Here is a 13,735-nt window from a genome sequence, read left to right on the forward strand (position 1 = left end):
ACTCTGGCAAGATAGTCTGCGGGCAGGGAGGGTCTCATCCTGCGTACCAGATGGAGCTGATAGACAGCTGCCCTGGACACAGAACTGACCTGCGCAGTTACCTCATTCAGGACCAGGGAGTCCTCCACACCAGCCCATCCTCTGTCCCCCAAAAACAGTACAGTGGTGCCTCGCTAGACGAATGCCTTGTAAGACAAATTTTTCGCTTAACAAATAGGTTTTGCGATCGGAGGTTGCCTTGCAAGACGACAAGGTTTTCTATGGCTGCCGCTTCGTCTTGCGAAGTGTGGCCATAAAAACCTCCGATCACAAAACCCATTGAAAGGGGCATTTCTCTAGTGAAAGGGGAACCAGCTGTAGCAAGGTTATTTAGTACATGAGTAACAAGGTTATTACCGTTGAAACTAGGCTTGTACAACAAGAATACCTTAAAGCAGCCATTACGTTCTTGAGAAATAAAATTTCCAGTGTTAAAGTGCCAATCAGAAAAGCGTCTGTGTTATTTTCCAGCCAAGGTACACGAAACTCATTCATGAGGACACCCATTAAAAGGACAGCATTTCCAGCTGATCTTCCTTTGCCTTCTTCCCTCCCATTTCCTTCAAGAGTGGAACTGTTAGTTTGTGTCTTTGGGGTGCAGCAAGAGGGCGAGCCAGGCAGACAGACCCAGGGTGTCATAAAGTTACCTTAGGGAAGGGGCAAACTTTTACAGAAAGGGATTCTTAGAGGCAGAACTCCCTATACTGTGGACACAAGGGATAGTCTCAGATACAGCCCTGAACTTTACCTGGCCACGGTTGTGCTGGAAGAGGACTCTCTTTTGTATAAAAGAAGAGGAAATAGAATAAAACCCTCGAGTGCATGAGGGAATACAGAAAGGCTAAGGGGAGCAATGGGGGGGGGGGGGAGGCTCGGTTTACCCCAGACCATCCCTGTTCTTTTAATAAGTGAGAAGTAGAATAAAGAAGACCGAAGCCAGGGTCTTTCATCGCAGGGGGTGTCTGTGCTTTTTGCTCTTTTATCACTGTTTCTGTAGTTTGGTGTGTGGCAAATAGTGACAGCCAAAACTTACTGGAAGAAAGAAAATGGGGGTGGGTGAGGCAAAAGCAACCCTTAGAGGCCATTCAATCTCTTCCTAGTTTCTTTGAGACAATTTTCTAATCAAAGAAAACATCAAAACATTAGATGCAAATTACAACCTGCAGGCATTAAGGTTTTGTTATGCTCTGATGTCAACATATCCTTCTTGCCTTCCTCTCCATGTCTGTGGGCAGCTGGTTCCAGTTCAATGTAGTCATCATCTATTGTCACACACAAGGCGTCAAGAAAATACTTCTTGCGAGCTATGGGATTTGCTCAAGAAGATAATGCATCAGTATTATCTGCAACACTTGTTTTGAGAACAAAATACTTTATTTTTTGTCAATAAAACTATAGTTTACAGTAGAATATACTAAATAAATTATGTAATTTTGTCCTTTACAAGCAATATATCTAATCACAAATATTTCAAAGACAATATATGTACACAACATAAGGCCTTGTTATAAATAGCTTTTCATTTCACTAATAAACAGTGAATTTTTTTTTTTATAGAAGATAGCTTTCCATAAACTATGTGCAAACATATTACACTAACCCTTGTATGAAAGTAATAGGTGAGCAATTTTAATTCTGGGGGAAAGCAGAATTGATTAACATAATATTCACCACTGTGATGATGATGATGACTCTTTAAATAGGCAAAGCAGATTACATATTTGTGCATAATCACTGAATACATGCAAATAAAAAAAATCATGTGAGAGTCAATAGGAAAATATTACTTCCAAGCCTTGAAAAGATGATTGGCAATAGAAGAAAGAGCAGCTTTAGTACAATGTATGCATTCTTCACAGTTCGGCAGCAGCACATCCTAGCAAAGTGTGAAATGTTTCCTTTCACATCTGCTGAGTCCAAGGTGGCATTTCGAGGCTTCAGGAATCCTCTGTTGTTTTCACAGATGTTCTGTTGCTTATGACTTTTTGTTTCCTCGGCTCAGCAAAATTTTCCTTGTAAATCTGGAGTGCAGAAAGTGCTTTTCTTCAAATAGTCTCATTCTTAACATTCATCTTTTTCTTCTTTTATGATCTATTACTAAACAAAAGAAATAGTTATATTTTTTTCTCCAACAAGCAAATGAATCTTGTTAACACCCTCCTTCACTATCAATATAGGATGGTTAATACAACATCTATTGTCTTCCTTCTTACGTTAGGTTTCCCAAGTGTACAACATTTCATATTTTTCGACCATCATAACCCAATCTAATTGTATTTACAACACAGAATGTGTTCAGAACATCCCAAAGGCCTTTTGCAGTTTTATCTGCTACCTACAGTCAGTGCTTTTTTCTGGGGCTTTTCAGTACTAGCACCCTTTTAAAGGTAAAGGGACCCCTGACCAACTCTGGGGTTGCGGCGCTCATCTCGCATTATTGGCTGAGGGAGCCGGCGTACAGCTTCCAGGTCTTGTGGCCAGCATGACAAAGCCGCTTCTGGTGAACCAGAGCAGCGCATGGAAACGCCATTTACCTTCCCGCTGGAGCAGTACCTATTTATCTACTTGCACTTTGACGTGCTTTCGAACTGCTAGGTTGGCAGGAGCTGGGATTGAGCAACAGGAGCTCACCCCGTTGCAGGGATTCAAACCACTGACCTTCTGATCAGCAAGCCCTAGGCTCAGTGGTTTAACCCACAGTGCCACCTGTGTCCCCCTAGCGCCACCTGCTGTCTGGCTATGGTGCTGTATGTTTACCATTCCCAACCCCAAAGTAGAGCTCCAATGAAATCAATACAACTTCCTGTAGGATGCTTAAAGCCAAAATCCCCCAACATCTTAATTAGATATTACTGCTGTGGCAACAGTTACATTCAGTTTCCAATCTACTACCATATTGGCCTGAATAGAAGCCTCACTTTTTTCCAAATTCCAACCGTGAAAAGTTAAAAGTGCTGCTTATATTTGCAAACTTACAAAAACTGGCATTTATGATATCGCTGCTGAAACAGACATACAGTAAAACAAAATAGGTGTGAGTGCTGGCAGAATTTTAAGGGAACAAAAAGCTAAGATTATTGTAAATAATATGGCATCAGAAGAAATTAGAATTGAAAAGGAACAAGACAAGGGTGTCCCCTCTCCCCTTTACTTTTCATATCGGTCCTGGAGGTTTTACTCGATATGATTAGGAAAGATGAGGGAGTAAAAGGTGTGACTGTAGGGAAGAAGCAATATAAACTTAAAGCCTTTGCAGATGACCTTGTGTTGACTTCACAAGACCCTGAGTCCAGTGCCCCCAGGGCATTGGAAGTAATCCATGAATTACTGGTTTGTCATTTGTTAAGAAAGTGAAATACCTTGGTGTCAACTTGACGTCTAAGAATTTAAATTTGTTTAAGGACAATTATGTCAAATTGTGGAATGAAGTTAAGAATTACTTAGAAATCTGGACAAATTTGAAATTTATTCCCCAATTGTGAAATTATGACTCTGCTAAAGAAGGACAAAGATACAGAAATTTTACTGCTGGACCAGTTCTTACACATTGGAGAAGAAAAAACCTTTCTTCCTGTTAAGTGCACATACAGTGGTACCTCGGGTTACAGACGCTTTGGGTTACAAACTCCGCTAACCAGGAAGTGGTTGATCCAGGTTAGGAACTTTGCCCCAGGATAAGAATGGAAATCGCGTGCCAGTGGCAGCGGGAGGCCCCATTAGCGAAAGCACGCCTCAGGTTAAGAACGGTTTCAGGTAAAGACTCTGGAACTGTGGAGAGAGGTTTCTGATCACCTTGAGTCTCTTATTAATAAGAATTTAAATTCCTTCTCTGAATTCAACCCCCGGTGTCATTTTTGACTGTCTCTGTCCTGCCTGGGCGCAACTTAAAGGACCCTTAGTAGCTGATAAGGCTACAGAACGAATTAAGTTCTTAACCCGAGGTACCACTGTATTAAGGCTCTGTCACCCAGATGACAGTGAAACCACTCTCACTGCTATAAAGTATCTCAAGCCAAGGTTAAGACAGCTGGAATTAGGATACTGTAAGGTCATATGGATATCACTTATGAAAGATAATAAAATTCTTTCCTTTTCATAATGTCCTATATTCACAATGCTTTCTTACTGCAACAATATTTTTTGACCTACATATTTTTCAGCGTTTGTTTGTTTTATACCAGCAGGTTAATTAGATTTCCAAAAACTGTACATTTAAAAAACCTCTGGACAAAAGTGATTTATATAACAGTGGCAAATCTATAAAGACTTTTTAACACCAGATTTATGAAACTAATCAATGTAATCTGAAATATTACAGTAGTACATTAGCATCAGGTAAGAAACAATATATGATATCTGTTTTTAAATATTTTTTTGAACTCTTGTGCCTAATGAACACTCAGAAGGTAAAGCTAAATACTTTTACTGAGCAGCCAGTCCAGGAAGGGGCATGCAACTCTTCTCATTTTAGAATTAGCAATAGGTGGCAGCATTGTGTTTGGAGAAGGAACATGAAACCTGTTTCCATATTCACAAAGGACTCAAAACAAACTACTGTACTTTAAGTGATTAACAAGTTCATTCATGTAGCAGAATAGTTGTTCTAGTCAATTCTGATTATCACTTATTGAATAATTGACAGCTACCGGTAGCTGCTGGCATTAACTTTATGAGCTATCTCATTCCAGACTTTGTAATGGCTACTTCTTGTGAGCATGAACAGATATGGTTCATCTGATTTACTGCAGGTGGATAGTCCTAACACAATGCAAGTTTTAAAAGCTGTTTAGGGGATAGAATTCAGGAATCCCAAAGATTCACAATTCAAAGCCTGCTAATTCTCCACTGATTTCTCAATACCTCATCTCTTGGCACATACACCAAACCAGGACAAATCTACAATGTCCAAAATTTTAAAACATGAAATGCATTAAATGTCTTTCGCTTTGTAGCTATGTGATTTATGCTCATACTGTAATGTGATGGCCATTGGCTATAAACAATAAAATCTGATCTTGGCACATGAGACCCACTGACTACAGAATTTGATGAAAGGGCACAAAATTTCTGTACTAAAGCATATTCTGGTGCTCCACATTGGATGGTGTCATGCATGTTTTCACTTGGTCTTAATATTTTTACTGTATTACATTTTTAGCTTGTGATTGTAGGTAGCTTTGGGGCAGAAAGTCGAGATATAAATACTGTAAATGTTCTCACCTACCAGTATTCATGTTTAAGGACAGAAATAAACACTGCACACAGAGTTACCATAATTTGTTTTTTCCTCCTGAAATCTTCTGTGGTATAAAAACCACTTCTACAAGTTGGTCACATAATATTCTAAGAATGCTTCCATTCTCTGATAAATGACAGTAGATGACAAACAGGAAGTACTTCATTAAAACACATTTCAGTACAAATGGGTTTTTCTGCTCAGGATTACCATGTCACCCACAAAACATTAATTTGGGACGGTGGTAGAGTGATACCCCCCCTCTGACTGCAGCTACCCTAAGCAGACTAGCAGGATTAGCACAGCAGACAGAATTATGGTCATGCCAAAACACGTGTGTCATTTCCTGCAGCCATATTTTTAGTAACCACCATCTGTGCAATATAAGGAAGCATGTAAAGAACTGGTAATTATTGTGCGTCAAGGCGGGGAGAGAGAGGGAAGAGCAAGGCCCTCATTTGCTTTGTTTCCCTTAACTCACTGCTCTATTTCATCTTGCTGTATCAAAACAAGGATAACCCTTTTTTGAATCTTAGATCAGGGTGGGGTAGCATCATGAGGATTGTTCCACCTACCTAACCACCCACCCCAGGCCTAGTCTGACAGGTGAATGGTTCCACAATGATGTCAGGGAGCTTTCCGAGGTCTACATGCTCTTTGCACTGACTACCGGTAGTAAAAGGGTCTTAGCAGCTGCATCACCCACAGGCTGGAGCCAGCACTCTTCCTTTTCCAACAAAAAAGGAAAATGGATACATTCCAAGATAATCAGTGCTTAGATAGCAAAAAGTCAGCATCCCCACCCCCCAAATTTTCATCTTAAGATATTTTTAATTACTCCAATAGAATCTTAGTTGCTGGAATAGGCCTTTTCACTCAGGGTGCCTGGGTATATGAATGCTAACACTAGGACAAACAAAATGCTGCTTAGTGGCAATTCCCACTTTGGGTTGCTTTACTACAGGCATATTAAAATATGGCACAAGAAGGAAGTGCTGCATTTATTCTGGAAAATAATAGGCATGCAGACATACTGTTGCCACAGCCATTTCAGCAAATGATTCACTGCAGTGAATGCACAGTGCTTCTGAGGCACTAAGATTCAGACCCGGTGTGTACAAAGAAAAAAACAGCATCTGAATGCATGGTGAAGTCTTTTTGAAGTGTGATTTATCTGGGGCATGGAATGTGCAAAGTGGTAGGTCTTCCACCACATCCAAAGGCCTCCCTCTACCCCACCTTGGCACAGTGGGATCACGTTTTAGCATTTAGGCACGTGTGGGGCATTATGCCTTATCTTTTGGCTGATGTTGTTACTACTATAGTACAGTTTAGCAACTGAAAGATAGATCAGATGCTTTAGGAATTGTCAGATGTACACAATCCTGGGTCGGACCCATCTAAGTTTCACTCAGGGGTAGACTCACTGAAATTAATGGACCTAATTTAGCCATATTCATTCATTTAAATAAGTCTACTCTGGGTAAAACTAAGTTAGATACAACCCCAATGAGAATACTTTTTGCCACTTCCATGTGTCTTAAGTTACTGGCTGTTGCTTTTCTCTCTCTCCTTTTTTTCTTTGTATGAATACAGTAGTAAATTTCAGGACAGCCCATTGCCTAGCAGGAATTGCAAACGGTTCCAGAAATACAGGGTCTTCAATGAATCCACTGTTTATTATATTGGACATAGTTATCATTTTAAATTCCCAAACAGACTTAATAGATCTTTGGGTTTCTTTTTAGGACAATGGAAAAAGGATTCTCACAGGAGCAAGAGCTGACTTGCAAGGGGAGGGAAAGGACACTCAGTCCGATGCAGGCCATGACTCTGGATCCCAGGATGAGGCCAGCTGAATCTGCTCAGAGGTGGCAGAGCAACCTTGCTAAAACCCGCTTAAAACAAGCACACCCACAGAAGATGAGCTGCTAGTCCATAATCATTTCCCTTGAAGGTCGTTGTTATTTTGATATTTCATTAAGGCAGCTCAGCTTCACTCCTGCAAACACTGGAGAATTTTAATTCAGATCAACCGTAGCTAAACCTAAATAAATATAATAAGTTGAGCCAGTATTGGGAAATATTATAGAGAAAATGAGGGTCTCTTTATCTAATCTTCAACAATCTCAATGTGGGATATTATTATCAGCATTACATATGTGTATCAATGCAGCAGGAAGTTGTTTAAAGAGACATGTGTTTTCCCCACTTTGTTTTACTGATTATAACCAATGGGAATGAGTCCTCCATGCTATATATATGAAAGGTTTTCTATGCTGAAACACAGTATCTTTGAAAGATTATATTAGTAAATTTCACAAGATGAGTAAATTTGGACAGAATTAAGAATCTTAAAAGGAATAGGGAATAATGCAAATACTAATCTAGTTAAATGGAACATTATCAAACCCATGAGACTTTCCAGTGCTGTTCTAAAAATGTCAGATATTTCCCTTGCCTTTCCCTCTCTTGCATGCACACGCAAAGATGGAAAATATATGTAAATTGAGCCAATCTATTAAAAGGAGAGGGAGTTCTCTACAATGGACTATTTATAGTAATATTTTTAAATAACCCAGACATTATTCTAAACAGAGGAATGTCTGGTAACCAAAGCAACATTGATTTGTTCCTCCAATTATAGCTACAAAAGTATGAATATAACTATAAAGGTAAAGGTAAAGGGACCCCTGACCATTAGGTCCAGTCGTGACCGACTCTGGGGTTGCGCGCTCATCTCGCATTATTGGCCGAGGGAGCCGGCGTATAGCTTCCAGGTCATGTGGCCAGCATGACAAAGCCACTTCTGGCAAACCAGAGCAGCACATGGAAACGCCGTTTACCTTCCCGCTGTAGCGGTTCCTATTTATCTACTTGCATTTTGACGTGCTTTCGAACTGCTAGGTTGGCAGGAGCTGGGACCGAGCAGCGGGAGCTCACCCCGTCACAGGGATTCGAACCGCCGACCTTCTGATCAGCAAGCCCTAGGCTCAGTGGTTTAACCACAGCGCCACCTGGGTATAGTTTAAATGCCGTTGCGTCATACATATTTTCTTCTCTCAAGTGACAGTTCTCCATCAGAGGACATCAGAACCTCACCTTTTCAGTTTTTTGAAAATGCCAAGAAGTAAGGGGGGGGGATACTTCATACTACTCACAAAATGGAATAGTACACTAAGAGTGAAACATTTGAAGTACACATCTACAGAATACAACCCAGTGTCAATCAAAAGCAAGTCAGCTATTTGAAAGTGTACATAACTTGAAAAAGATTAGTCAACTTACTAAGTATACATCCAGCACAGAAGCATTATCATTTTCTGTTTCTACTGTGCTCTGTTCTGAGGTCAAGCAGATAGCGCTATCTTCTAAGGTGAATGTTGAACTCGAAGGCAATCCTTTACTGGGTATAAAAGCAACACACAGTGAGCATGAAACCAAAATGAAACAATGAGCCAATAGGTCAGACTTATGGGATTGTCTTTAATAATTGTAAAGAACCACACACATTTGTAAGATCCTAGTTTTGTGCTATTTAATTGCAGCAAAGTCTTCCTACATCTGACCTTCAGCATCCCAAAACTCATCTTGCCTTTGGACTCCAGTTCTCAGGCAAAAGAATGAGCAGAAGTGGCTGCAGAGGCCCCTCTAGATGGAAGGTGTGGCCCATGGAGTCAGCAACTGATGGAGAGTTGCAAAAGTGTCCTGAGAGCTTTTCTGCCTCTTGCTCTCCACCAACACAATCATGAACCCTCAAAGTAAATTTCATTACTTTGTATTAAAATATGTCAGGTAATTGATTGATAAAATATGGTCTGAATTCGGAATGTATCAAGGACTGGCTGAAATCTCTGGAGACACCGATTCCAAGGGAAGGGGGGTAGATGTAGTTTTTTGGGTGGGAATAATAAGTGGGTAAAATATCTTGATAGTTAAGTTTGAATATTTTTGGGTAAAGGGCAGTGAATATTAGGTAAAAAATAGCAATGTGATGTGTGAAGGGTCAATAGTTAAAAAGAAGTTATAATTTGGAAGAAAGAATATGAGTTTAAAATTGGAAACTGCAAGAGCTAGTGAATTATTTAGAACTCAAGAAGGGGGAATGAGGAAGTCCAAAATGTTTAGATTTGAAGTTGTGTAGTATGATTATTAATTTTGGTTTTTTTTTAAAAAAAAATTTCTTTCTGTTTTTCTATAATAATGTCTTTTATATGTGAAGAATTCTGGGGAATAAGATTTGATGATATTGTTTTATATTTTTTGTATTTTTCTATTTTCTTTTTTTATGTAAAACTCAATAAAAATTATTAAAAAATAATATCCAGTACGAACAGATGCAGGAATAGAAGCTTTTCAGGTCATGTTATACAGATAGTTAATGCAAACCAAAATCATTGCCTCTGGCAGCACAGAAACCTTCAAGCAGACAGTAAGTGCATTGTGCCCATATCCAGATGCCATCTAGGCATGGGCTCAAGATCACAACAGAGATTCCTTGCTGCTTAACAGTTTCTCAGCTCTGTCACTCCTGCCATCAGGCTGGCTATGGAATTGCAAGAAGATGGCTTTCCCCTTTCAGTTTCCACACTGATAATTAGGGATACATAGTCAGAAACATGGCAGTCACTCCAAATTAACAGATAATTGAGATTATTATTATTAGCATGATCAGCTATATTTTATTATTTATTCAAAATATTTATATACTACCTCTCACTAAAATAAAACCAGAAATATGTAATGAGGAATGCTCACAGTCAGCTGAATTAAGGATGGGGAGAGAACTAATACCATTCTACATAGTAAGAGTTATAACTAGAATTAGCTATTGAAAGGAATGGATATGACTAATTTAGGTTATTAATTTCAACAGCTCTACTCTGAGCAGAACTCAGTTGGATACGTCCCTTAGGGTCACAGTTATAAAGATTGGATACTTTTTTTCCTCATTTGGTTTATACAAGCTTTATGCAAGCTTAACAACTTGACAAAATTTTATCTTTGGCAGTGACACTGTGCTTTAAAAATGTGAATTTTGCTTAATTTTTAAAGGCACAAAGGAATATCTTACCGATCTGAGCATGACAATGCTTATTTTGCCGATATGAAAGGCAGGTTTTGACAATTTTTCCTCATAAAAAATACTTCACAAGCAGCTTTCCAGACAGCTTCCTTGCATTTATGAGCAGAAGTTTTAATGTAAACAGTTACCGTAGAGCATAGCTGCCAAGTTTTCCCTTTTCTCGCGAGGAAGCCTATTCAGCATAAGGGAAAATCCCTGTAAAAAAGGGATAACTTGGCAGCTATGCCGTAGAGGCTATCACTTAAAAGTCAGCTTATCGGTAGCTTGAAACAGATATACTCAGCACCTGAATACCTGTAGTGCTTAGCACTGGTTTCTAAGTGACCAAAGAGGAAGTTGTCATATATTTAAACAAATGTAAATTACCTTTCCCTGGGTTGAACAGATAAAGAATAGTTGGAAAAACCAATTACTTCATCAAACCTTCCAGTAGAACACTTGCAAAGTACATTTCAGAACAGAAAAAGTATGGAGTATACTATAATTCCCTTTATCAAACAGAGTATGTAAAATGTTCTTTATTGCTGAATCAGGAAAAATAGCAATTTGCAGAAAAACCAAATTGCTGCTTGTTGCACTTTAGCTTTAAAGAGCAGGGTTTTGTGGGTAAAGCTCCAGGGCACAAAAAAGTACTGAGAGACACAGCTTTAGAGCGCAGACCTGATAAAAGTTGATCCTCTTTACTTGGATTTGTTATTTTAATTTAACTAATTCTATGTGTCTGTTTTTCATCTTTCAATTTTTGTCTGTTGTTATAATTGTTCTCTCCCTGCTGTCTGTCTGTCTGTCTGTCTGTCTGTCTGTCTGTCTGTCTATCTATCTATCTATCTAGACATGAAATTATAAAAACTTTACTCAAAAACATAATAGGTAAGTGAATAAGCCCTTAGACACACTTAGCTGGGACTCAGTGGGGTTTAATTGTAATTAATTTATAGGGTTGCACTGATGAATCTATGGGTGAGTTTGTACCATCCTATTTAGGTTTCATAAGCCACAATATGAATGCATATTTTGGTCACGCCTGCAGTCCTCTCATGTGCTGGGCTTATTAAACTGAAACGTGATCGTCTGAATGGTCAGAGATGAAAAGAATTGCAGTGCTCCCCCACCTCCACCTTACAATCCCTGGCAAGTCCACTGAAACAACAGAATGGGGAGAAATAAACTACCCTGGTTGGGATGCTGCAGGCTCAGAAGGTTCTCGTTTGCAATGAGACAGAGATCGCATCTGTAACTGATCTGTTTCCCCCTGAATTAAGTACAAATCAGAACAGTTGGAGTTGGGGGAAAGAGTCCATATACAAATTTTAATTACCTGTTAGAATAAAACCGAGTTCCATCATGTTGATAATTGTCATCTACGTACAAAGAAGAAGAAGAAATTGTGGTTGCTAAAGATGCTGCTTCAAAAAGGGAAGGTGTGCTTGGCACTAAATCTGGCTGATGTCGGGAGGCTAATACTGTGCAGGAAAAAAGAAAAGTCTGTAAATCATTCTTGCAAATATGAAATGAATACATTTTCATGGAAAAGCTTACCTGCTCGCTTGTAGTGAAAACATGTAAAGGCATGCACAAGCCTTGGGGCTGTGTGCTCTTTCTTCATATCTCACCTCCATTGCATATGGGTTTGGGCTTGAATATCCTGGCTTGCATTAAGCATTATGTCCAAACTGGGGAACTCTAGCTAAATGTCAGCTAACAAGCCAGGATGTTCTCAGCTCTAGGTTCTTCATACCAAAGCAGGATTTTTATTTTTGTATTTGTGGGGGGGGGGGGGGAGGAAGAAGTGCACCATAGCTTATTAACCATGGTTTATGAAGATGAAGTTATAGGGACCCAGGTGGTGCTGTGGTTAAACCACTGAGCCTAGGGCTTGCTGATCAGAAGGTCAGCGGTTCGAATCCCTGTGACGGGGTGAGCTCCCGTTGCTTGGTCCCAGCTCCTGCCAACCTAGCAGTTCGAAAGCACGTCAAAATGCAAGTAGATAAATAGGAACCGCTACAGCGGGAAGGTAAACGGTGTTTCCATGTGCTGCTCTGGTTTGCCAGAAGCGGCTTTGTCATGCTGGCCACATGACCTGGAAGCTATACGCCAGCTCCCTCGGCCAATAATGCGAGATGAGCGCGCAACCCCAGAGTCGGTCACGACTGGACCTAATGGTCAGGGGTCCCTTTACCTTTACCTTTATGAAGATGAAGAGAAAACTAATGAGAGAAGGAAAACAAAGGAAGGAAAATAACTGATAATGCCCCATGCTGATATGGGCACAGAAAGAGTGGCAGAGATGTTCAGTGTCCAGTGACTGTGGATTAGTCATCTGCCAAGGCTTGTAGGAGGAGATCCACACTGTATATTTGAAGCACATTCACAACACATTTAAAGCACAAGGCTTCCCCCCAAAAATCCCAGGAACTTAGTTTGTTAAGGGAACTTGGAATTGTAGCTCTGAGAGAGGAAGACTATAGTTCCCATGATTCTTTGGGGAGAGGCAAGTTCTCTAGATGTGTGCTGGGGGTGCTTTCAATGTATGCTGTGGCTCTGTCCTATGTCTTGACCATTATAATTGAGATAAGCAGTGTAAGCAATGGACCACAAGCAATTCCCAAGATGAAGGCGTGTTCCCAGGTGGTTACCATCTTATTTGCAGCAGAGGTGGCTTTAGAGATGCTGTTGGACCACAACTCCCTTCATTCCTGAATCCTGGCAATGCTGATGGCGGCTGATGGGAGCTGGAGACTAACAACTCCTGATTTAAAGGATTTAAAGCTTTGCCCAGACAATCTAGAATTCCCTAAGTATTGTTTTTTAATCATTGCTTTAAACTTGCTTCTTCATTGGTTTTAAATCTCCCACTTTTTCTTTTCTTTTTTAAGCAGGAGAAGTGCCAAAAATCTTGAAAATATTTCTGTTTATTAAGAGCAGTGTAGCTCATTTGAAGCATTACCTTCTTCATCAAGGCTACAATAACTCTGCCCCTCAGTAAGCAAGTCATGATTTTCATCATTCCAATCTTGGCTAACCACAGAAACAAATTCTTGTGATGTAGCTTTTAAAGCAGCAATGGAATTACATCGTTTCTTGGAGGGAGAGGACTTTAAACCTGCATTCAAAAAAAGAGGATAAAAAACAAGGCAGATTAATTAAATACAGATAAAGTAAGCAAATAACTTTTAAGAAGGACTTTTCAACTGTTACACAAACACTTTCACAATCCTTTCTTGTTCATCTCACTTGAATGCTGCTGGCTGTTAAAAAAGAGGTTTGATCAGATTGCTCAATCAAATTCCATTATTCCAAGTACTCTGCAATAATGTAGTTGTCTTAAGCAGAGTCTATAATATGGGCCAGTATAAATCTAAGACATATTTACA

General features: G+C 39.7%; 2 protein-coding genes across 5 annotated transcripts in view; one reads left to right on the plus strand and one right to left on the minus strand.

Annotated features, from left to right (window-relative positions):
- Window positions 1-13,735, plus strand: part of KLF9 (KLF transcription factor 9) — a 619,671-nt gene that overhangs the window by 488,196 nt on the left and 117,740 nt on the right. The gene's annotated exons all lie outside the window — the stretch shown is intronic.
- PIP5K1B (phosphatidylinositol-4-phosphate 5-kinase type 1 beta) overlaps window positions 1-13,735 on the minus strand; it is a 93,816-nt gene that overhangs the window by 9,827 nt on the left and 70,254 nt on the right. For 3 of the 4 annotated variants that reach the window (XM_035099695.3, XM_088652774.1, XM_088652775.1), the window contains 4 exons: window positions 13,309-13,464; window positions 11,680-11,824; window positions 8,564-8,681; window positions 1,395-2,136 (listed from right to left, as the gene is read on the minus strand). In XM_035099695.3, the coding sequence (XP_034955586.2) occupies window positions 2,134-2,136; window positions 8,564-8,681; window positions 11,680-11,824; window positions 13,309-13,464 (422 nt within the window). In that variant the 3' untranslated portion in view covers window positions 1,395-2,133. Of the gene's footprint in view, window positions 1-1,394; window positions 2,137-8,563; window positions 8,682-11,679; window positions 11,825-13,308; window positions 13,465-13,735 lie in introns of those variants that run through there. The other variant, XM_088652776.1, reaches the window with a different exon arrangement.

Source organism: Zootoca vivipara, chromosome 10 (genome assembly GCF_965207765.1).
Source record: "Zootoca vivipara chromosome 10, rZooViv2.hap1.1, whole genome shotgun sequence".
Classification (NCBI taxonomy): Eukaryota; Metazoa; Chordata; class Lepidosauria; order Squamata; family Lacertidae; genus Zootoca; species Zootoca vivipara.